At 40.5% G+C, this 26,049-nt stretch overlaps 1 protein-coding gene across 1 annotated transcript in view; it reads right to left on the bottom strand.

Annotated features, from left to right (window-relative positions):
* The window catches only part of CPLX1 (complexin 1), a 111,502-nt gene extending 100,979 nt beyond the window's left edge, over positions 1 to 10,523 (bottom strand). The window contains exons 1-2 of the mRNA XM_074276647.1: positions 10,368 to 10,523; positions 6,650 to 6,759 (exon numbers count right to left, since the gene is read on the bottom strand). Of these exons, the coding sequence (XP_074132748.1) occupies positions 6,650 to 6,680 (31 nt within the window). The 5' untranslated portion in view covers positions 6,681 to 6,759; positions 10,368 to 10,523. The remainder of the gene's footprint in view (positions 1 to 6,649; positions 6,760 to 10,367) is intronic.
* Positions 10,524 to 26,049: the final 15,526 nt, after the last annotated feature.

Raw genomic sequence — 26,049 nt, 5'->3', positions numbered from 1 at the left:
TTTGCATTCTAACACAGATATTAAGGAAGAAAAGATTTCCTTGACCTGGATTGCCAGGAGTCACTTTCTATAAGGCCCTGAGTCCACAGAATTCAATTCAAACAAGGATCCAAGCTTCAAGGCACCAGGGGAGCTGTCCAGCAGGCTCCCTGCTGGAACACATATATATATCCGGAGGAAGACAATGGAGCTATGCAAAGCTCCATGGAATTCTTCAGCTATAGCTGAGAACAACCCAAGAGCCATATTCTGTCTGCATCCCTCCCAAAGGACAGCCTGGCCAGGCACATCCTTTGTGTCTTAACTCTTCAAAACGCCTGCACACAATTGTTGACCCCCTTTTCAAAATGTTTTATTTATGCCTTTTGTTTCCATATCACAGTTCTTTCTTACCATTTCCTCTCCTTTTTCCTCCCATGAATCTTTCCTTGTAACAAAGAAAAAGAAACAGTTATAAAAAATGAAACATTCTATACCCACAGTCCCCACTTCTTTACTGGAAGGAGAAAGGGCACCAGTTCTTTTCATTTGGACCTCACAGCATTCATTCATTTATTCATGAATGAAATGCCTACTATGCATCAGGCATTCTGCTAGATGGTGGGGATGCAAAGACAACATCTAAACAATCCATTTTCTCAAAAAACACAGACATTTTATTGGGGGCAAAACAATGAATATTTGTTGTTCATTCATTTCTGACTCTGTGACTCAATTTGGGATTTTCTTGGTAAAGATATGGAATAGCTTGCTGTTTGTTTCTCCAACTCAGTTTACAGATGAGGAAACTGAGCAAAGTGACTTGCTCAAGGTCACACAGTTAGTAAATTGCTAAGGCTGGATTTGAACTCTGATATTCTGAATTCTAGGCTTGGCATTCTATTCATTATGCCATCTAACTGCCCATCTAACTGCCAACAAGCAAGTACAAAGATAGGTCAATAAGATTGTTATTTTAATTGGTGGAGGGAGTTTCCTTGTCCAGAGATCATGAGTTCAGTACTAGTATGCTAAATAAAGGTGTGGGATTTTGTTTATTATTTGGTTTTGTAGGACAGAAGTGGAAGGCTGGGGGCAAGCAATAAGAACAAGACCCTATAAAATAAACAAGGAATATGTCTATCTGATGAAAAAGTTTTAGCTCTGAAGTGGGACTATGTGGATTCAAATTATCCCTCTGATGTTACTCCTTCATGACCTTCAAATCATTTAATCTCCTCAGACCTCAGTTTCCCCATTTGTAAAATGAGAAGTCCTTTCTAGCCATAGCTTTTATGACCTCATTTGACAGAAGGGAAACTGAAGCCCAGACTTGCCCAAGGTCACATAGCTGGAAGAAACTTCAGTGATCCAACCCTCTCACTTGAAGTATGAATCCTTACACTAACCTTTCTAACAAATGACCATTCTCCCCTAATTGAAGGTCTCTTATTGAGAACGACTAGAATCTTAGAGCCCAATTCATCATCCATTGCATTGTTCCCATCCATCTCAATGAAATTGAGCTGAAACTTGTGTCAAATCCATATTCTCTCCTAATCTCTTCCTTAGAGCTCAAAGGGCATTTAGTTTACAATTTTCTATATTGCAAGCACCATGGGATCAAATACTTTGTATATCCCTTTCCCAAGCCTTTGCATATAAGAAGCATTTAAAACATGCTTGTTAAATGAAATACTTGTTTAATTCCTCTCAGCTGATTTAGCAGAGATGGCTGCCCACTGGTGATACAGAGCCCAACTCACAACTAGGATTTTTTTAGTGATCTATGACCTGTGCACTCAGATTTCCTTAAAAATATTTCCCCCGAGTGATTAATAAATTAATGGATTTTTGACAAACTAATTAACTGAGAAGAAAATGATAAAAGGATCAGTTACCTTGTCAGGAAATTTTGGGGGTTTTGTGAGATTTTGTCTTATTTTGTTTTGTGTTTGCTTTTTGGAAATAGTTCTCCCTCCTGCTCATTTGGTAGAACACAGACCAGAAGGGCAGATGATTCTGCAAGGGCCACAGTAAGATCCTCACTTTCTTGAAGCAAAATGTTGAACTTTCCCCGTCACTCCCTTTCCACAGGGAACCGTACCAATGCAGGCTATTGACCACAGAACATCAGAGCTGTAAGGGATGTTAGAGATAAACCAGCTGATTCCACCTTCTCATTTTATAGATAGAGAAACTTAATTCCAGGAAAGGAAAAAAAATGATCCATCCAAGATCACATAGCAACTCAAGAATAGATCCAGTGGAAAATTTTTTTACAATCAAAAGTTCTGATAAAGGCCTCATTTCCAAAATATATAGAGAATTGACTCTAATTTATAAGAAATAAGCCATTCTCCAAATCATAAATGATCAAAGGATATGAACAGAAAATTTTCAATTGAAGAAGATGAAGAATTTAAAACTATTTCTAGTCATATGAGAAATGATCCAAATCATTATTAATCAGAGAAATGAAAATTAAGACAACTCTGAGATATCACTACACACCTGTCAAATTGGCTAGAATGACAGGGAATGATAATGCAGAATGTTGGAGGGGATGTGGGAAAACTGGGACACTGATACATTGATGGTGGAATTGTGAAAACATCCAGCCATTCTGGAGAGCAATTTGGAATGATGCTCAAAAAGTTATCAAACTGTGCATACCCTATGATACAGCAGTGCTACTACTAGGCTTATATCCCAAAGAGATCTTAAAGAAGGGAAAGGGACCTGTATGTGCAAGAATGTTTGTGGCAGCCCTCTTTGTAGTGGCAAGAAACTGGAAATTGAATGGATGCCCATCAATTAGAGAATGGCTGAATAAATTGTGATATATGAATATTTTAGAATATTATTGTTCTATAAGAAATGACCAGCAGGATGATTTCAGAAAGGCCTGGAGGGACTTACATGAAGTGATGCTGAGTGAAATGAGCAGGACCAGGAGATCACTATATACTTCAACAACAATACTATATGATGATCAATTCTGATGGACGTGTCCCTCTTCAACATTGAGATGAGCCAAATAAATTCCATTTGTTCAATAATAAAGAGAACCAGCTACACCCAGTGAAAGAACTCTGGGAAATGAGTATGAACCACAATTTAGCATTTCTACTCCCTTTGTTTTTGTCTGCTTGCATTTTTGATTTCCTTCTCAGGTTTTTACCTTATGTCTTAGTCCAGTTTTTCTTGTGCAGCAAAATAACTGTATGGATATGTAAACATATGTTGTATTTAACATGTATAGGTCTACCTGCCATCTAGAGGAGGAGGTGGAGGAAGGAGGGGAAAAGTTGGAACAAAATATTTTGCAAGGGTCAATGTTGAAAAATTACCCATCTTTATCTTATAAATAAAAGCTATAATAATAATAAAAAAGAAAGCAATGTGCCAAAGAAGGAAGGGAAGAAAAGAAAGAAGATAAAGAATGGGAAGAGGAAGGAGAAGGGGAATAGCAAAGGAAGGGAAGGAAGAAAGGAGGAGAAAAGTTAGGGTGAGGAGAGATCTGAGTTCAAATCCCATCATGATTATTAGTAAAGATAAAATATTTAACTTAAAAAAAGTAGATCCAGTATCAGAATTTATGTCCCAGGAATAAGGTAGACAATACCTGTTATTCCATAGCAGCACCATCAACCCAAAACTTCCTGGGAAATGGATCCTGAAAGGTCACTGGAATTGTCTACCCTTTTGGTAGCCCCCTCTCTTTTTCCATCTCCTCCACAAAATTTTGTATTTTCATTGTTTTGGGGTTTACATATATACACTGTACTTATTTATCAATGTATAAACTGTATTTTGATGGTACAAAGGGAATTTCTTGAGGGCAGTTTCATTTTGATCTTTTAATCCACTACACAGTTCAAGGTATAAAGTAGGAGCTTAATAAATGCCTTTGATGATTGATTAATACTAAAGTATGTACCTGAAACATATGTCAATAAATATAGAATGTACACTGACTTCATGAAATTCCAGAGAGAGGGGTTCATTTGTGGTTATTTAGAGAAACAACCTTGATTCTAGGACACAAGATGGAAAAAAAACCCATAACTCTGGGCAATTACCTTGTTCATCAAACCAAAGTCAGAGGTTTCAAAACCTCCAAATGAATCCTCAATTACATATCATTTAAATGACAAGTGTAATTAAATGTCTGAGCTTCATTAGCACAGATACTTGACCATAATCGATTAAACTAGAAGGATGAAGCTTAACTTTATATAAGTCATGTCCCTCTTTGGATCTGTTTCCTCATCTGTAAAATTAAGAAGTTGGATCAGATGTTCTCTAAAATCCTTTCTAGCTCTGACATTCTGTGATCCTAAGTCATCGTGATTAGCCTTAAATCTCCATGTCCTTTGGACTAGAGAAATTTTCAGAGGAAGGAGGCCCTGTTATAAGGTTTGAAATCTTCTGACAATCTAAGTAGATGAGAACTGCCACTATTCACAATGAACCAAATTATATCTGAAGACCATGGAGAGCCCTGGTCCTGTCAGTCCTACATCAGACTTTCCACTAAGAGAGAAAATCTGCAGAGCCCCAGGGTAGGCAAAGAGAGGGAAATGAAGGAGAATGCTGCAGATCAATGCCAATCACTGGGCAATCCCTGGAGCAAGTGGAGTCTGGCACCCATCTGGAGCTGGTCCACAGCTAATGCTGAGTTAGAGCTCGGAATGATGATTTCAGCCCACTTCAGGCACTATGATGGGGAGAGATTTAGAGGTATGCAGCTCCTTGCCTCACTTTACTCAAATCATACCACAGATGCCATCTGCACTTAGGTTAAGTACCACACTTTGGTTCTAACCCCAGTCCCTTAGGCCTAGGAAGTGTCTGTCAGAACAGAAAAAGACCTTAGAGACAGCCTACCTTTAAAATTATGCAAAAGGCTACAAAGCACATTACTTCCCATAAACTGAATTGTAAATTTTCCCAAATCTAAAATGGGGATAACAAATAAAATAAAATAAATAAAAGAGGATCAAAAGCTTTGTCCCTCCCATGTTTCTCTGGATGTCTGATCTGGACAATTTAGTAGCTGCAGTGAACATTTTAGGAATGGCTCAAAATCAGGGCACGCACTGTGGGGAAGGTTGAACTGTTCTGCTGTCTGTGACTGGGTCCAAAGCCCCACCAATGTCAGTGTTGGGAAAAGGAATAGATTGTATGGGAGAACAGTTATGATGATGTATATATTGGGGACAGTTAAAAACAAGTTTGGGTTCACAAAGTCAATATATTTACCAGAGGTTCCCTCCAATATAACCACATATTAATATATAAAATAATGTCAAAATAATCAACTTACCACACAAAAGAAATAGATTAAAACCAGACAATTCTCTTCTTCCAGTCAAGGAATTTTGGTGTATTTTCTCCCCCTTCCCCTTTAAAGACAAAAATGTAACTTTGAAAGCCAGAGGCAGCTGGCCTTTTGTCATTGTGTTAATTTGCTTGTAAGTAACTGGGAGGAGGAAAGAGTTGGTTTTTTTGAGGGCCATTGTCTTGGCTTTTCCAGAGTCACCAAGCTCAGGGAAACAATTCAGCTTTCAGTTTCATAAAATCTTTTGAGCTTTTGCTAGGAAAGGGGAGAGGGGAGCAAACACCATGGGAAAAAAAGATGCCACTGGGGCACAAAAGCCAGGGATACAATTCATCTTCAGAAAATGCTTCTAGGATTTGTAAGGAGAGGATGGGATTGAGAACAGGAGAAAGCCACCAGCCCACAACCGGAGATGATCTAACCATTCTCCTTCTGGGAAGAGTGTGTGGCGCAGTGACTGCCACAGCGAGCTACAATAACCAGATTGTAACATTGCCCTTCCCCAGACGTAGCCACAGCCTGACATCTCACCCCTACAGGCCTGCTACTCTCAGCTCTTTTTTCCCCTAGGAGATTAGAGCACTATCAGTATTTATGACCTGACAGTCAGAGCCTTACCCGACTTTGCTCAGCCCCAGACCAACCCTTCCATTCCACTCCAGAACCAGGGGAGGAGGTTGCTCTTCAGTGTCCATAGGCTTGATCATCTGTTGTTGTCCCCCTCTCCTCCAATTCGCGCACATGCTTTCAAACACACTCACATACTTCCCAAACCCATTATTATTATTATTATTATTATACTCCCACTATACAGACATTGATAAAGGGAAGCCAAGAGACTCCATTGTTGCTGCTTCCCTATTGTAAATGGATCAGGGAGTGTCTGTCTTCCCATCATCTCTGCACAGCACAGGCCGATGAAGGATTTAATGTCAATATTTATTCCAAATATGAGGCAGGCTTAGCTGGATTGCAATGAAATATAAACAGGCACAAATATACACTTTCCCAGGTAGGTGTCAGTGCGACAAATAGCGTGAGAAGGCAGGTATGAGTGTGCCAGAGCGCAATAACAAATGACTGGAAGTACTCCTGAGTGTACCGGTGTTGTGCTCTAACAGAAGACGGGAGAGAGTGAATGTGCCATTGCATCATCATCAAAAAGGTCTATGTTTGAGTGTATCAAAGGTAGGGGGGAGACAGAGACAGAGAGAAACAGAGAAAGAGACAGATATAGAGACAGCCACACAGAGAGAAATACCAATTGTTCAGGAGTAAATAATCACAGAAAGATTGTGGGGATTCAAAGTGGGTCCCCCTTACCTCCCAGAGCTTGCTTCATAACGAAGTCCATGATGATGGCTTTGATCCCGTATGAGGCTGGTTCAGACTTTACATGCAAATTTTACAGGCCACTGGTCCTGAATTGTATCCTGTGAAGAATAAAGGAAAAGGCCATCACAAAGATAAGGGGATGGGTGACATGGGAGGGTGGACCATGTTTTTCTTTCTTTCATTTGAAGGGATAGTACAATCCTACAATTGGGATATCAGGTCTTTGTTTTCCTCTCCACTGTAGTAGGATGAGAGGGGAGGGGTTCTAGTTAGCCTACGTTTGCTTTGTAATATGAGTAAAGGAGTAAAATACACATTTCCTGATTGAGAAGTAGCCTACCATTGTTGAAGAGACCAATTCACAGCACTGGGGAAGAACTCTTCTGGGACCCTAAAGGATTTGGAGCCTCTAGACATAAAAGGATTTACAGGGAACCAAGCTAGACCCGAAAAGCCAAGATTCAACAGAATAATTAGGAATTTTAAGATCTATCTAGTCTGAAATGGAGTAAAACTCATTTTGAAGGGAGTGGGGAATAGGGATGAGATTATTTTATAGAAACCATTTCCCATTTTATGATTTTCAGAGAGTTTCCCAAGACATTGAGATTAAAGGTTTTGCTCACCATGACACTGCTAGTGTGGACCACACTAGAATCCACACCTTTTTTTTTTTTTTTTGACAACCAGGTTAATAAACTATCCACGACACTATCCTGTTTTTATTTGCCAGTCTAATGACATTCCCTTGTTATTCCTGAATCTGTTTACTCTCTTCTCCCTCAAGAATAAACCTTAAAAAAAAAAAAAAAAAAAAAAAAAAAAAACCTCTCACTACCAGGGTTTGTAACACAAAGGGAAAGAGGGAGCAGATATCGGGATTAGTATTCCGTGATCTAAGCAGCGGTGGAAGGGGAGAAATAATTAGGGATCAGAGTAATTAAAGAGTGTGAGACCTCAGCTGAGGGAGTCCTGCAAGCTTTAGAGGCTGCAGAGAAGTGGGAAAAAGAGAACCTAAAGTGAAGGGGGAAGGGGGGCAGAGAACACTGGGAAGGTTTAGAAAATAGGGAAAGGATAAAGCCCCGGAGTCCAAGACAAAGGTCAATGAGCTTCGGTCTGGTTAACAGACTCCGACAAAGCTGGGAAGTCGGACGTCCGGCTGGAGATCCCTTCCCTTCGGCTGTCACTGAGTGAACGAACAGCTCAGGGACAAGGTAGGGAGAGCAGCCAGTCACTAGTTGGCCACTGGGGTCGCTGTTTGTTGCGGGTTAGAGAGCGGGTTAAGGCAACGACTTGATTTTGACATCCTAATTTGTCTCTGTGAGTTGGGACAAGTGGGGGAGAGGAGACGTCAATGGCAGCTTCTGGTTTGGGGAATCGCAACGGGGAGGTCATGTGGGGAGAGGTTTCCTTGCTTAGGGGGTGCAGTATCTGAGGATCACAGCAGCCCAGACTTACAGCTGGGGGATACTTAGCCAAAGTCCTTTTTTTTTTTCAGAGACCGAAAGAAGTTAATTTACGTGCCCAAGGTCAAGTAAGTGGAAGTTAGGACCCAAATTATCTTCCTCTCGCTCTAAATCCAGCGTTGTGGGGCAGAATGGGGGGAGCAGAATGAGAACTCTGGATGGGAGTAAGCAGGAAGAGGTCACTCACCAACTAGTTTGGGGGGGCAGGCAAAAGAAAGCGGGGGCTCAGGTTGTGGGAAGGACGAGAGCAGCGCAGACACTCGAGTTCCACTTTGGGGGATTAGGAAGGAGTGAGGGGAGAAAGTGTCCGTGGGAAGGCGAGGGGAGGAGGGTCTTCGGAGGAGTCCTGGGCTGGGCGGGACTAGTGGAGGGGCGGGAGCGGGGCTTCTCCGCGCTGCAGAAACAGCCCGCAGGATCAGGTTCACTGAATATCAATTTTCTTGAAAGCTCTTTTGGCTTCAGATGCAAGTGTTCCGTGCTCCGGGAGGTTCATTGATTAGGGAAGTGAGCTGGGGGAGGAAACTTTGGGGCTGGGGCTGCGCAGGGAGCGAGGAGCGCGCGCCCGCTTGGCAGAGGCGGCAGCGAGCAGGGAGGAAGTGCAGAAAGGGGCGTTTGAAGGTGACTCGCGCTGCGCTTGGGGAAACGCCGCGGGTTCCGGAAGCTCCGGGGTCCTTCAGTCTCCTGGGCCATCTGAGGAGTCGAGTTAGGGATCAGGCTCCGAGTACCGGGACAGCACGCGGTGGAGACCCTCTCCCCAGACGTGGGCGTTGGGGTCTTGGGAAGTACTCCCGGTCGCCCCGCCCAGCCCTGCCTGAGGGGGAGGCGGGGGGGGGGTTCTGGAAGAGTGGGAAGCGTGGGGGTTCGGGCCTCTACTCTGGGGTCTGCATCCTCCCGGGCCCGGGGTGCGGCCACGGAATCCCACCACCTCCTCCGAGTTCAGTCCCTGCCCTCACCCCGCCTTTGTCCTGACGCTGTTCCAAACTCTCCCCAACCATTAGCCCTCTTTGACCCTGAACCTAAATGGTCCCTCCCTTGAGTACCCGCCTCTCCCCAGCCTGGCTGGAAGACCCCAAACTCAAGATGTGTGTGCTGAGGTGTGGAAGTACTACTGGGAGGCTGGCCTTCTGTAGAGACTCCCCTAGAGGAGAAAAGGGAGGAATGGAAGATTGGCTGAACGTCCCCCCTCCTCTTTCCCCCCCCCCCCAGTCGCATCCCCGCACTAGCGAACCGCGGGGACAGAAGCGGACCGCAGCGCGCTCTGGCTCACGCTCGCGCACACGCACGCGCGCTACAGAAGCACACGTGCGCGCGCACACACCGACGCGTGCCCTATGCTGCAGTCCAGTATTTTTCTTCCCAAACTTCTCCGATCCCGCTGCTTTCATGTCCTCCGGGAAGCAAAGCAGCCCGCGAGGAGCCACCTCCAAACAGAGCTCTCGGCTGAGCTTCTCGGCCCAGAGACTGCGGACCTGCTTTGGCACAAACGACCCCCGACCCCCCCGCCAATAAAATTAAGAAACAAAAACATGCTGCCCTAACAGACCAGAGCAGACGGGTGTTTATCCTCCGCTCAGCTTATTTCCACCCCGCCTCTTAAACCCCTTTCCATTCTATGTTCTCCAGGGCTGACCTGGAGCAGGACGAGGGGAACCGGTTGCTCGGGTGCAAACAGGGGGATGTGGCCATGGGGGGTTCTGGTTGAGGAGAGGGAGCTCGGGGTACAGAGAACGGCTACAGGGGGTGTGGGACCCGGGTACGAGAGTGAAAAGAAAGACCCGAGGTGGGGAGAGGAGTTGAGCAGAGATAATCACGATACTGAGAGTAAGAGCAGAGCGGACCCAGTACACAGGAGAGTGTGCGGAACGATCGCGGGACACGGGGGTCACGGGAAGAGTGGGTCCTGGGTGGGCAGACGAAGTGGAAGTGCACGGGAAGTAGGCAGGGTGGTCCCTGGGAAGAACGAACCCTGGGTACAGAAAGAGGGGATCCAAGACACTGGGGATGCGGGAGAAGCTCATGCTGGGCTGGGGAAGGCATAAGAAGAGTAGGTCTTGGATAGGGTCGAGACGGGGAAGACAGGACTCCAGGTTCAGGAGAGCAGTTAAAGGGAGCCGGAGTACAGGGGGCCAGGGGAAAGGACCGGGGGATTTCCTCATGCTCCCGGATTCAGCACCATGGTCAGCGGACAGCTCCAGATGGTGGAGGGAGGGAACAGGCAATAAACAGGAAAAGTCAGTTACCTTCCCGGGCGGTGCTGGGGGCTCCTGGTGGGTCTTGTCAGTGACGGAGCTTTCTCCGGGGAGCCGGGTCCATGTGGTGTCTCCCGAGCCGCAGCCGATGCTGAAGGGCGTTCGGGGAAGGAGCAGTCACATGAAGTTATCGCCCTCCTTCCTCCCGCGTCCGAGCATGACAGGAAGGGAGGAGGGGCCGGGGAGGGGACAACGAGGGAGAGGGAAAGACACGGAGAGAAAGGGAGAAAAGAAGCACATACAGAGAAAAAGAGGAGGAGAGGCACAGAGAAAAGGGAAGGACGAGATATATTGAGAGGGAAAACAGGAGGAGCACAAAGGGAAGAAAGAGAAGGAAGTAGGATGGAAAAGACAGAAAGGGAGACTAAGCAGAGAAAGAGAGAGAGAAAAGACCGAGAAAGAGAGAGTCAAACCATATTCTCAAAGAAGAGGTACACACATAAAAGCCGGGGGGACAAATGGGAAAAGAGAAGAGAGGCAGACTGAAAGGAAAGGAGGAGAGAATGTAAGAAAATTGTGACAAAAGATACTGGGAAAGAAAGAGAAGAAAAAGTAGCAAAGTCGGAGAGAGAAAGGAAGACAGTGAGGAGGCAAAAGGGAGAAAAAAGAAACAAAGCAGAGAAAGTCATTGAAGAAAGAGGAAATGCTGATGAGAGAAGAAACAGTGGAGAAAACAGAGAGAGAAATGAAGAATACTTTGTCCTTCTAGGCTCCGGTTCCCTAAACTGTAAAACGAGGGGGTTGGACTAGCTGATCTCTAAGGTCTCTTTCAGCTCTAAAATCTATCCTTCTTTGATGAAAAGAGAGAAATCAGTAGTAGAAATCTTGCCACTTTCAGTGCTCCCTTCAAGTAGTTATGGCCCAGGGTTTAGGTGTATAGAGATTCCCTTAGACAATATTGGGTTAACAACCCACAAATCCATTCCTTGGATTTAAACGAGATAATTTGTACACTATATAGCCTGCCCTTGGTCTTAGGCCTTGCTGACCATATCGGCTTTCAAGGCACTCCAATTTCTTCCTCACTCCCCCAAAAAACAAGTTCAGGGTACCCTTTTTTGGTTCTGAGACTTTTTTCTTTACTAATTTCTAAATTTCAGGGATCCCTCATTAAGGTCTCAAATGCCATCCCTTAGCTGGCTTCTTAACCTGTCTGGCTCCCTTGATTCAAAGATGTGCTGCATCTGTTTTCTAGTTACCTTCTCCCTTCTGCCATTTCTAACATGAAATGTTGGATTCTAGCTCCATTTTCTCTCCTGACTCCACATATTCTGCATTTTTGAGAGTACATCTCAGCACATTAGGAAATATATTGGTGGTTGTTGCTGCACTTTTGGGCCTCTGTCCATATTCCTAAGTAATTAGGAAGAAGAAAAAGTCCTCAGGAAAAATAGTAATTCTGTTCTATAAACAGAAGCAAAAGTAATTCAACCTTCTTCCAATTCACCCACAAAGTCTTTGGAACTTGTTACATTCAAAAAGGAAGATTTAGGATCTGCGTGCTTCATTGGATGATGGTTTGGTAAGTACAGAATGTCTGGCAAATAACAGGGTGATCCTTATCCATATCTGTCCATTTACCTTTCGTAAAGCATCTACCCAAAATAGTTCCAATATGCAACATTACTCCCAGTTCCTGCTCTATCCCAAAACAGTTCTCAAACTATACTTGAAAGAGAGCTTAGAAGTCACTGAATCTGTTCTAAATTCCTCATTTCCCAAAGAGGGGAAGTTATTTGCCCAAGATTGTATAGGTGGTAAATGACAGAATATTCCAGGTGCCAATGTAGCATTTGGGATAATATTTGTCTCTCATGGGCTCTGTCTCCTTCTCCAATCATCCATATTTTTACACCCTATTTTACATACTATATTCAACATTCAACATTGTCTTCAAAGTACTATGATGGAAGATATGGGAGTTAGAGAATTCTGATAAGATGTAGTCTTCATTTCATGAAGCTCATAGGAGAAGAAGAGAAATAAGCCACAAACACAATGAACTAAGATACGCTATATTACAAGTAAGTACATCAAGAAGGAAATAGAAAATTGGCCATGGAGTCAGGACAGCCTTGGCTAAATTCCTCCTTTGATGCATTTTAACTATGGACCTACATGTGGGTAAATCACCTAAGGTGCTAAAGCATCTCTTGGTGCTCCAGATAATTCTCTAGGGCTCTAATTTACAGACTGTTGGATGTTTTAGATTGATAGATGGAGTTTTCTCATTAAAGTGCTGCCTTCACCAGTGAAATCACAGATCCAGACTCCTTCTTGCCCCTCATTTCTAAAGTACATTAGAGAAACACAGATCTGAGGAGAACTTTACTTGAAGATATGCCTGATATTTGGCCCCAAGAAGGAAAAGCACTCTGAAAGTAATCACCAACCACAAGTTGAGCTGAAGCTAACTCTTCACATGTGATCCTTTACCTGAATAACCCATTAAAAGGGTAGGTCTTTCAACTACAAGAGAAATTCTAATCAATATAGAACAAACTCCAAGTATCAAGTAGTACATCCTTGGAGTTTAAGAGTGATCAGAATGAGATATATTATATACAAAATAGCTATTATTATTATTAAGGGTCATTTGGAAATTGGGAATATATTTCTATCTATATGTAGTTTTCAATAAAGCCTGTTTCAATAAACCAACTATGAGGATATTCCATTGTGTCAATTCCTAAGAGTCTTCAGAATCCATTTCCAACCCAAGGCCAGACCATCACCTCAAAAATCAGAATAATTCAACTTGATATACAGGATATCCTCAAAGTTTACAGGCCTAGAGTCTTTCCTTATCTAGATCTCCTAGCTTGTAATGAATACAGAAAGAGCCCCCAAACCTGCAAGTTTTAATGAAGCTAGTAGGGACATAAGCCTATGAAGAATAATTTGACTTTTATGCTTGCTGTGTGTTAGGTTCGGTGTCTATAGCTGAGGATCAGTGATTTTAAAAAAGTGTAGAAATTAATGAAATAAAAATATCCTATGCATATCTATCCTATAGGCAATCCTACTCAACTAGTATTTGGATAGCATGGTTGGTATTTTATCATAGGATCTCACAGTCAGAAAGAACTTGAGAGTCCATTTTCTTCAACTCGAACCTGAACAAGAATCTCTTCTGCAGCATGTGTGATAATTGGTCAGTACAGTATAAACTTCTTGAGAACATGTACTGTTTATATTTTTGTAACCTGAGACTAACACCAATCATTTCCCCATATTAGTCATTTAATAACTGTTTGTTGAACTAAATTACATTTGCATTCTAGATCTCTTGTGATAAGAAGCCAGCTACCTCCTGAGACAGCCCATTCCACTTTTAGCTAGCCTAATTGTTTTCTTTCATGCAAATGTTTAATGATTTTGCCCTGATCAAATGAGATAATACCATATAAGCGTGTGCTATTATTATTAGCATGTGCTCTTTCTCCATTTGAATAAGACCTTGAATATACAATGAGAAACACATAGAATACAGAATAAGAGTAAGAGTGGTACAGTGGGCAGGGAACTGAAATCGGAGTCAGTAAGAGCTAGTTCAAATCCAACCTCAGTTACTTTTTTGCTATGTAACTCTAAGCAAGACTTTTTCACCTCCCTAAGTTTCTTCACAAACTTGCAACTAAATGACCTCTGTGGTGCCTTCTATCTGAAAAATGATTCTAAGATATCTATAAATTTGGACTTAAATATGTAGAAATGGAGAGAAAGGGAATTCAGAGAGTAGAGGCCAGATAGAGTTGGCCAGTTATTATGAAAATGATAAGAATAGGGGACAAATGATTAAGGTTTGAATATATCAGGCTAAGGCTTTCCTCATTCAAGGGAACTCAGAAGTGTCCAACAATCTCTGGCTATTACCTTAAGATTACTGAGTTAGTAAGCTTAGTCCCAAAGGAAACAGGAGAAAATTTGCTTTCTTCCTTTTTAATTTTAATTTTTATTGTTATAGAAGTAGATGGGTATACACAAGGAGTCCCAAAAACTTAAAATTGTGCTTAGACTTTTGGGACATTCTATCCTGTCGGATTTTGTTTACATGTTTGCTTGTGTTTTGTTCCTGGCATTTTTCCTGGAGTTGTTGGACAGGAAACACCAAACAGCAAATATGTTCCTCAGTCCCTTCTGAAGCCACACTGGTTCTTAGGTGGGTGACCTTCTTCCAGACATGGGATCAGCCTATTAAGGAGTACTCTGGCGAGAATCTTGCTAGCAGTGACCGAGAGAGACACATTTCCTTCTCCCCCTTTCTCTCCCCATCCCCGTGATTGTCACAGAACACTCTATTCCCTTTACCCTTATAGAGATGGACAGTAGAAGCATCCTTGAACTTCTGGGGCATAACCTCCTCTTGCTATTTTATCTGGAACATTTCAAGCAGCTTTTGTATGAGCAATGCACCCCCCACCTTGTAAATCTCAGCTGGAATAGAATCAGCACCAGGTGCTTTGCCACATGAAAGTAGCCTAATGGCATTCAAAGTCTCTTCTTCAGTTGGAACCCCTCAGCTAGGGAGGGATTGATCTCATCCTGAGGTAAACAGTCAACCGTCTACAACATTTGTAGATCTGGCCAAGGCCTTTGATGCTGTCAATTGTGAGGGCTTATGGGAAAGTATGTGAAAATGTGGTTGCCCAGGGAAGTTCATCAGTATGGTACATCAATTTCATGATGGACAATGGGCAATGCACTCAAGCTTTACCAATCACCCATGGAATAAAACAAGGCCATGGGCTTGCTCTCATGCTTTTTAGCATGATGTTTTCAGCCATGTTCTCAAATGCCTTCAATGAGGACAAATATGGCATCCAAGTCAGCTGCCACACTGATGGTAAATTCTTCAATTTGAAAAAGCTACAAGCTAGAATTAAAGAGGTACATTGGTACACGATTTTTTTTTTGTTTGTTTTGAGATGATTATGCACTCAGTGCAGCATCCAAAGCTGAGATGCAAGAAAATATGGTTCGATTGTGATCATTTTGGCTTAACAATTAACACCTAGAAAACACAGATCCTCCATTAGCCAACCATCCATATATGGAACCATTGGTTACTGCAAATGGAGAAGTTTTGAATGCTGTGGATAAATTCACTTACCTTGGCAGTATACTTTCCAGGGATGTACACATTGATAATGAGGTTGACACAAACATTGTAAGAGCTAGCTCCATATTTGGGAGGCTCTCAAGGAAAGTGTGAGAGACGAGAGGTATTAGATTAACCACCAAACTGAAGGTCTACAGAGCCATTGTGCTGACCTCACTGTAATATGTCTATGAAAGCTAGACAATGTACAAGCATGTCAGGAAACTGAATCACTTCCATTTGAATTGTCTTAGGAAGATTCTGAAGATCACCTGGCAGGATGACATCCCAGACACTGAGGTCCTTTCTCACACTAAATTACCAAACATTCAAACTCTACTGCAAAGAGCCCAACTCCCTTGGGCCACATTGTTCAAATGACAAATATATGCTTGTCAAAAAGACTATTTTATAAAGAACTCACACAGAGTAAGTGCTCACAAGGTGGTCAGAAAAAGTGATATAAGGATACTCTCAAGATCTCAAAAACTTTAGAATTGATTCTATAACATGGGAGGCGCTGACTTAGGACCCCTCATCAGAGAAAGGGCTGTTCTCTATGAGCAAAGCAGAATTGAAATTATGCAAAGGAACTGGGAGATATGTGAAGTTAGAGATTCCACCCCAAATGTTCACTATTTGTGACCGACATGTGACAGAGCATTCCAAGTTCATATTGGTCTGACCAGCCATAGTCAAACACTAACTTGACTCTAACATAATGATGTCATTTTGATGCTCTTTGAGAATGAAGGACAACAATTAACCAACCAGCCACATGCTTATTTAGTTTTGCTGAACCTCTTTCCACCCCTCTCTTTTTTGTTCTTTGATACAAGAAATGGTTCTCTGGAAAGAGAAGGAGTGAAGAATGCATCTGGAGCAGAAAATGTTATTTTTAAAAAAAAAAGATATTAAACATATAATTAATTAAATAAAATGTGATACTCAGAATTGGAGTAAAACAGTGTTGAGCTGGGAAGGCCAGGTAACCTCTGAGAATCTGGCTACTAAGACCTTGAGATTATAAATTATGCTATTACCTATACCACCAAAATGTCCCTACCCCTTTTTTAAAGAAGTGTGAGATTTTACATCTGTGAGCAGGAAAGAAACAGTAAGATCTATCATTGATCATAGCTGGCTCTACTCATCAAACATTTGGGGTGTGCTGACTCAGTGCTTTTCATTCTGTCCATCCATCCATCCATTCATTTGTTTGTTCAACCAAACATTTATTGAGTAGTTCCTGTGTGCAGAGTCCTATGCTCAGTTTATATAAGACATCGTTAAACTGTGCTTATAAACCCTGAAATCTAGGAGAGAACAAGACACAAATAGATAGTCATAATGCACACCGTTACATAAGTGCATGTGTGTGAATGTGTGTGTGTGAGAGAGACAGACAACAAAATAGAGATTACACTTTGCCAAGTTCTATGTGAGATCTAATGGGGCTTCACACAGAATGTGGTGTTTCAGTTAGGTTTTTATGGAGAGGTAGGAATTCAAGATGTAAAGAACAGGAGGGAAAAGGAGAGTGAGGACAGTCTCTAAGGCATAAGAAATAGCAAATTCAATGAGTGCTGGTCTCTGGGTGTTTTTATCCTTCCTTGAACTAGGTGCTGAGAGAAAAAAATGAAAAAATATAGCTAAAACCCATGGTGCCTTTGTATATATCTTCTTCCATTTGTGGAGATGGTATCTTGAATTTCTTGTGAACTTGCTGTGGCCAGGGACCATCAAGGATGGAGGAGGTACCTTTGATGTCCTAGAGGAACACCAACATTTGCCTATTGTGTCATCACCTCATTTTACAGATCACTTAAACATATCATCAGGATGTCTCTGGGAAAAGGAGAATATAAAAGAAGCTGAGGATGTCCCATTTTATTGTAAGAATTACGCTTTAAGGGAATGACAAAAACACCATATACTATATAGGTCACATATAGGGTTTTGTAACTGAATGTGAAGGTCATGAAATTGTGATTTTTTCTCAATAAATGCTTGATTTGCATACATATTTTATATACTTGTATACCTGGTGTTGAGTAAAAATTTCTCAAGCAAAAGGGAACTGCAAGTGAAAAAAATATAAGCAGCCCTGTTAAAAACAAGCAATGTTGTTAATGCTTCAAAATAAATGTGAAGTGCAGCTCCTTCACCCCCACTTCCCACCCCACCACCATGCAGCACTGAAATCTGCCAATGTTTCTCAGTTTGGGTATTCTATTTGAAGTTAGCATCTATACAATCCTAAACTTTGAGCTCCCACCCAATGACTTTTTGTAAGACTAAATTAGGCGACAGTGAATTCAGAGCAAAAGACATTTAATTAAAACAATGTAAGATAAATAACAAGAAGCTGAATCAGATCATAAATGCTCCCCCAATTAATTCCTCTGACTCCCTGACACATTGGTTTAAATTTTACCTTAACTATCTGAAATAGTTTCTTTTTAATCACTTTCCTTTCTTTCTTAGCACAGTGCTAGCAAATTGCCCCCATTTGAAAACTAGAATATTAGGATGTCTGAGCCAGGCTAATTCCCCTTGATTTCTGTTTTTACCTGAGTCTTTCTTTCTGTTCTTATCAATCCCCTCAGCATGTGGCTGCCATTTTCTCTTATCTCTCCATTCCCCCTGGATATATCTATGGTTGATGTCAAAACCTGCATCCCACCAATCCTTCCCTATCCAACTCTGAAACTCTCATATCTTTTTTTTTTATTCATTTTTCCAAATTATCCCCTCCCTCCCTCCACTCCCTCCCCCCCCCATGACAGGCAATCCCATACATTTTACATGTGTTACAATATAACACAGATACAATATATGTGTGTAAATACCATCTTCTTGTTGCACATTAAATATTAGCTTCCGAAGGTATAAGTAACCTGGGTACATAGACAGTAGTGCTAACAATTTACATTCCCCTCCCAGTGTTTCTTCTCTGGGTGTAGCTACCTCTGTCCATCATTGATCAACTGGAAGTGAGTTGGCTCTTTATGTTGAAGATTTCCACTTCCATCAGAATACATCCTCATACAGTATTGTTGTTGAAGTGTACAGCGATCTTCTGGTCCTGCTCATTTCACTCAGCATCAGTTGATGTAAGTCTCTCCAAGCCTCTCTGTATTCCTCCTGCTGGTCATTTCTTACAGAGCAATAATATTCCATAACCTTCATATACCACAATTTACCCAACCATTCTCCAATTGATGGGCATCCATTCATCTTCCAGTTTCTAGCTACAACAAAAAGAGCTGCCACAAACATTTTGGCACATACAGGTCTCTTTCCGCTCTTTAGTATTTCCTTGGGGTATAAGCCCAGTAGTAGCGCTGCTGGGTCAAAGGGTATGCACATTTTGACAACTTTTGGGGCATAATTCCAGATTGCTCTCCAGAATGGCTGGATTCTTTCACAACTCCACCAACAATGTATCAGTCCCAGTTTTCCCACATCCCCTCCAACATTCATCATTATTTGTTCCTGTCATCTTAGCCAAGTGTATAGTGGTATCTCAGAGTTGTCTTAATTTGCATTTCTCTAATCAGTAGTGATTTGGAACACTCTTTCATATGAGTGGAAATAGTTTCAATTTCATCATCTGAGAATTGTCTGTTCATATCCTTTGACCATTTATCAATTGGAGAATGGTTTGGTTTCCTATAAATCAGGGTCAGTTCTCTATATATTTTGGAAATGAGACCTTTGTCAGAACTTTTGCTTTTAAAAATATTGAAACTCTCATATCTTTTTAAAAGTTGCTTATGCTGTAATTATTCCTTCTTAATCTTAATCTAGATGGTAGTTAACATAGCTACATTGTCAGGTTTATGCCCCATTTTCTGGGAACTTCGGTAGAGATAATTTCTCCCAATAAACAAAGTTCACTTTTAGTCTCAAATATTGTATTAATATAGGATTTGTCCACAGATACATTCCTCCACAAAGTACATGGGTGACAATTTCTTCCCACTAGTCAAAGCTTTAGAAACATCAAAACATCTCTAATCAACAAAATTTCAATTCAGCAAGTCTTTGTTAAAGTGTTATGAGAGGACACTATCTTTTAGAGCTGTCCAATGGAGCTTCCTTTCACTTCTTTCTTTAATCTGAATTTTGATAAATCTGAAAACACATGAATGAATAATACAACTAGGGCAGAATTAAGGGAATATTGTGACAGTTTTGCCTCTCTGTCTTGGTGAAGGAGGAAAGACAGATGGAGTTCCATGCTGCTCTATGGGATGGCAAAATATAATCAAACATAGCATCAACTCAGACTGAAAAGTCAGACCAGTTCCTGGATGTTCAAGGACTTAGGCTCAAGTTCTAATTGCCACTTCCCAGATATTTGATCTTGGGCAAATCCCCTGTCCATTTTATGCCTCAATTTCCTTTTCTATTAAATGAGGGATTTGTATTAAATGACCTGTAAGGCCCATTTCACACTAAGACCCTCTACTTCTCTGAGTGTTGAAAATAAAAAAATAATTGCAAAGCAAGGTCTCAGAGATGGAATGTGGTCATTTAGTCCCTCCTTTATCCCCTAATATCCAGTTACTATATCCTGTCCATTCTACCTTTACAATATTTTTCACATACATGTTCTTTTCTGGGTTCCAACTAAGGGCAGACTAGTTCAAGTGTTCATTCTGTAGCATCTAAACTATTGCAAAAACTTTCAAACTGGTCCCTCTTCTTAGTTTCTCTTCACTCTGCTCTTCATAGAGTACTTGAAGTATCTTCTTAAAGATAAGTCTAATAACCATGTCATTCTGCTCAAAAATCTTCTTTAATTTCCCATTGCCCCAAGATGAAGTCTACACTTTTTGGCATGGGATTCACGACCTTCCACAATTTAGCATCAATCTGTCTTGCCAGATTCCCATCATGTAATCACAGGATGAGGAATGGACAATATTATTTTTTTTAAGTATTCTGGAACCTGTAGAGAGATGAACTTGTTATTTTAGCTCCCTGTAAAATTCTACAATTATTGGAAAACTGAAGAAATGGAATAGGATAATAGTATTGCTAAATGGATTTGTAAACAGTTGAATTTGGGAATTAGCATCAATCTGGAGGGATGTCCCCAGTCAGTAAACACCTTCTCCTTGAGCCTGACATATCACTTTTTATTTTTGTTAATAAAGTGATCATTTAAATGAAGTACATACAATAGTTACCTGTGAATTATATCAGTATTATAGTTATCTGCATGGCATTATGTATTACAGTTATCTGTGTTTGTATTATATTCTCCTCCAAGACTATGGTTTCATGGGGAAAGAGACCATATCTTCACTAAACTTTGTATCTTCTCTGGTACACAGATCTTTTCACATGTAGGTGTTAATAATTATTGAATAGAGATTCTCTAAGATCCTTCCTTTCTTCTCTCCTGCCCTCCATTCCCTTCTTCCTCTTTCCCTTTTTCTTCCTTTCACAATACATGCATGATACTGTGCTTAGTGCTAGAGGAATACAAAGAACCTTTAGTCTTAAGGGAGGGCAAGACACATATATAAACAGCAAAAATAGAAAGTGATCAGTATAGTGAACACAATAATCACTCATTGATGGCCTATTTGGGCTCATACATATATCATGGAAGGCTTCATAGAACAGAGGAAACCTTATCCATCATGTTTCTTGCTATTGAAACCTTCCATATATGTTGTTTCCTGCTTTAGAATGTTAGTTCTTTGAGAACAGTAGCTGTCTTTTCTATTTTTGTCATCATTACTTGGTATAGTGCTTTGTACATAGTGTGTAATAAAGGTTTCATTCATTCTCCCAGACATAAAGGATCATTGAGACAGGCAGAGAAAAGAAAAATGTATTTCAGTCAAAAGCAACCAAAGGCATAAAACCAGGAAGGCATGACAACTATTTGGGGATAGCAAGGAATTTGCTCACAAGGAAAAAAATCATGTGAGAGTTTGTGGTATGATAGGAAGTGAGAATGACAGGTTGGTGCCAGATTTGGAAGGCCATGAATTCCAGTCTTAGGAATATGAACTTTATCTTTGGAACAATGGAGAATCAAACATTAGAGAACCTTCAGAAGCTCTATGAAGAACAGAGAGAGGAGAGACTAAGAAGAGGGGCTTGTTTGAAAGTTTGTTCAGTTTGAAAGCTTGAAAATAGTTCAGATGCTACAAAATGAGAACCTGAAATGATCTGGCCTCAATTGGAATAGAGAACTTCCCGTTCTCTAGAACAGGACTTTTTAAACTTTTTCCACTGATGATACTTTTTCACCCAAGAACTTTTTATGCAATCCTGGATATTTACATATATACAAATCAAACATTTACTGATAATAAATTATAAAGACATTTATTTTTAAACAATTCTTTGTTGTGCATTAGTTTTATTATTTATTAAAGACTAAAGCAAATGTGCATATAAATGGAATGGATGTGCTTATTTTTGTATAAAGAATTAAATCTTGTCAGAATATTTAACACCTCTTATTGTTGCCAAATTTTTGCAACCCCCACATTCACTTGTGTGACCCCCTATGGGTTCACAACCCATAGTTTAAGAAACCTTGCAGTAGAATTACACAGACTGTTGACAGTAGGAGGTTCCACATTCCTATCTTCCAGTTCTTTCAGTGCCTTTTTCATCTCACCTAGCACATAAAGCTCTGCATACAGTAGATGCTTAATATTTGTTCACCTGAATTGTGATACAAGGATCCTTTCTTCCTTATGTAGGGTTTTGTTCTACTAGGCCAAACAGCTTGAACTTGTTTGAGGCAGCTAAAATTTTTTCATTCAACATTTCAATTCATTCAATATTTCCTTACTTATTATAAGTTTCAGCTCCCTGTTACTATTTTAGTTTTATCTTTTCCAGTTTCTTTTAGTAAAGAAAACAGAAACAAAATAAGGTTAGAATGCCTCTGCCTTCTCTTTATGCTCCATTATTTCTACTACATCTTAAGAAGCCAATCCATCCTTCTTATTTTCCTCCAGAGTTCTGCAAAGTTTTGTTTTTTTTTAATTTTATTAAATTCCTTTTTTGCTATCCCACTCTTTGCTATACATTCCCAAACTCAACTAGCCCTGGGTTTTAGTACTTTTGACACGCTTTCTAACAGGATCATACTACCCATTTGTGTTCTTCCTCACTTAGAGACACTTATAGGCCCTCTTTTCATCCTTGGTACAAGCTGTGTCTGTTAAGGCTGATACTTCGGAGTGTTTGAGGAAACTATATTTTGGAAACAAAAAAAGACTTCCTTCCCTACAATGTTGAATCACACGTCCCTACAAACATATGGCAGGCACTGCGGATGCATTCAGATGATCATTAATTCAAAGCATTTATGTAAAATTTGGCATTAGAATTTCACTAACAACAGGAACCCATCCTGCTGAGCTATTCAGCCCTGGCTTAAGGAATTCCTTCCTTAAGGTGGTTATGTGACATTTGTATGGAGAGGGAGAGTGTTTGTCCACAAAGCTCATTTTGTACCATGAGGCAGAATCATTCAATTCAGGTGTTTTCCTACTCAATTCAAATACCATAACATTAGGTGTCCATCTTCCAAGTGCAGGCTGAACAAGATAATGAGGCTCCCCAGTTTTTGTTACTACACATTGTCTTGGGTTATCCATTACATAGTTAGATAGATAGATAGATAGATAGATAGATAGATAGATAGATAGATAGATAGATAGATAGATGATAGACAGACAAATAAAACATTTACTAAATATTTACTATATGTCAGCACTGTATTAAGCTCTAGGGATATAAATATAAACAAAAAGAAAGGCAATCACTATCCTTGAAGAGCTTACTAGTCTAATGGACAAAGAAAACAAAGAAAAGGATAAGGTGACAGGAGTGCAGATCTCAACTCACATCCCTCTACCCAACTGTGACTGGCTCTGGAACAATCTGAAATAGAGATTCTAGGCAGGTACTCACCAATAGGAGGAGAAGGTTGACACAGAGGTGGAGGGACACAGTGGGAGCTGAGGCCGGGGTGGAAAAGTCTGGAGAGTCAGGAGGTCAAGGTTGGAAAGGCAGGCTCAAAGGTTCTGGCAGATTTACTAAGCATAGCTTCATCTAACAGTCCCATGGTCCCTCTTATGTCTGACTTTTTATGGTTTAAAAAAATATGGTTTGATCTAGGGTTTACTGAGATCTGTAGATTTATCTATAGGAATAGAAAGTCAGAGACTGCTGAGAAAAGTCATGACCCCAAATATCTTCCTAGCAGCTTGTCACAGTGCCAGAAATTATCCCATTTGTACATAATTCCTTTGGGTTCAATATTTTCTTATCTAGACTGGGATTAAATGCAAATTTTCCTTAGGGGGGGGGAGTCAAATAGCATGCCATTATCATTTCACTTTCACTTTATGGTTGAGCTATTTTTATTAGTGCCTTTCTAAGGTCAGGTCTCTGTGATGATGGCTCTGGGAGAATGGGGATAAGATGATGAGAGGGGACAGAGCTGTCAACTTATCTCGCTTCTATTTTCTATGCCAAAGTGAATGAACTTTGGACTAGAAAGGACAGAACAAAAATGGCTAATAGGAAGTTGATATCCATGGTAAGTATTTAGAAAGTTAGAGCCTTGATGACTTCAAGCTCCTAGCTAGAACAATGCTGATAATAGTTACTGAAAAAAATGGGTCTGTGTAAATGTTGAGGCACTGTCCATGATCTCTGAAAGACTGTACAGAATGGGAGAGATACTACAAGAACAGGTCTAGAATTTCAAAAACTGGAAGAGAACAAAATCTGCAAAACTAGAGACTAATGAGTTTGATCTCAATCCCAGGTAAAATTCTAAAACATATTATTAAAGGAATAAGTGAAGGGGGAAAAGCATAAATTGATCAAGAATAGGACATATCATATTAAAACACTTCCCCTTCTGACAGGGATACCAGAGTAGCAGATAGGAAAAAATGGTAACGATATGGTTTACCTAAATTTTAACAGAGTTTGACTAAGTCATTTATGCTGTTCTTATAGAAAAGATGAAAACTCAGGAACTAGATGATAATAATTAGGTGGATTTGAAATTAATGGAATGGATAAACCCGAGAGAGCTAATGATTTAATGTAAACTTGGAAGGAGGTCTCTAATGGAGTACCCCAGAGAGCTTTTTATGGCACTATGCTATATAACAATTTTTTTTCATCAATACCATAAAAAGGCAGAATGACATTTTAATCAGATTTGCAGATGATACAAAGCTGGGGAGGATAGCAAAGTTGTTAAATGACAACATCAGGTTCCAAAAGTATCCTTAGCTAGAATTGTGTGTTAAATGTAATAAGATTACATTTGAATAAGAATAAAGTAAAGTCTCATACTGGGTTCAAAAAATCAGTTCCATGGCTCACCTAAGGGAAGCTTGGCTAAATAGCAGAAAAAAGATCTTGGTTTTATAGCGGACTGAAAGCTCATATAGAATCAGCAGTGGCAGATAAGGAAATTCATGTCATCTTCATTAAGATGACATCTCTTTATTAAGAGAGGTATGTTGCCCAAGAGGAGGGAGACAATGGCCACCATTTTCTGCCCTGGTCAGAACACTATAGATTATTGTATTCAGTTCTGTGTGCCACCTTATAAGAAGGAAACTGATAAGCTTGAAAGCATATACAGAAAGGTAATTAATCACTCCATAAATATTTATTAAGCACCTGCTATGTGCTGGATATATAAAATGAGGCAAAAGATACTACCTATCCTTGAGGAGTTTACAGTCTAATGGGGAGACAAGATGCAAATAAATCTATACAGACGAGCTATACACAGAATAAATAAGAAATAAGTAACAGAAGGGAGTTATTAAAGCTAAGAGGGATTGGGAAAGGCTTCCTGAAAAAAAAAAAAAGATGAGATTATAACTAGGACTGAAGGGAAATCAGGGAGGCTAATAGTAAGATGGGGGAGGAAGAGGACTCAAGGCATGAGGGACAGTCAGAGAAAAGGCCTAGAGCAAAGAAATGAAGTGTCTTGTTTGAGGGATAGCCAGGAGATTGTATCATTAGATCAAAGAGTACAAGTCAGGGAGTAAGTTAGAAGACTGGCAAGGTAGAAGAGGGCAGGGTTATGATTGGCTTTGAATACCAAACAGAGGATTTTATATTTATTCTTGTAGGCAACAGGAAGCCACTAGAATTTATTGAGTAGGGGGATAACATGCTGGGATCTATGCTTTGGAAAATCACTTTATTCTTTTTTCTCAATAGTATTTTATTTTCTCCCATATGTGTAAAGATAGTTTTCAATATTCATTTTTTGTAAGATTTTGTGCTCCAAATTTTTTCTCCTTTCCTTACCTTCCTCCTCCCCAAGACAACAAGCAATATGATATAGTTATATATGTACAATCATTTTGAACATTTCCATATTTGTCATGTTGTGCAAGAAAAATCAGAACAAAAGGCAAAAAAAGGAGAAAGAAAAAGCAAGCAAACAAACAAAAAAGGTGAAACTACTATTCTTCAATCCACATTCAGTCTCCATAGCTCTTTCTCTGGATGCAGATGGCATTTTCCATCCCAAGTCTA

The sequence above is a fragment of the Sminthopsis crassicaudata genome, chromosome 6 (genome assembly GCF_048593235.1).
Source record: "Sminthopsis crassicaudata isolate SCR6 chromosome 6, ASM4859323v1, whole genome shotgun sequence".
In the NCBI taxonomy this organism is placed as follows: Eukaryota; Metazoa; Chordata; class Mammalia; order Dasyuromorphia; family Dasyuridae; genus Sminthopsis; species Sminthopsis crassicaudata.
Note: the sequence above shows the minus strand (reverse complement) of the source record. Positions and strands in the feature narration are given on the sequence as shown.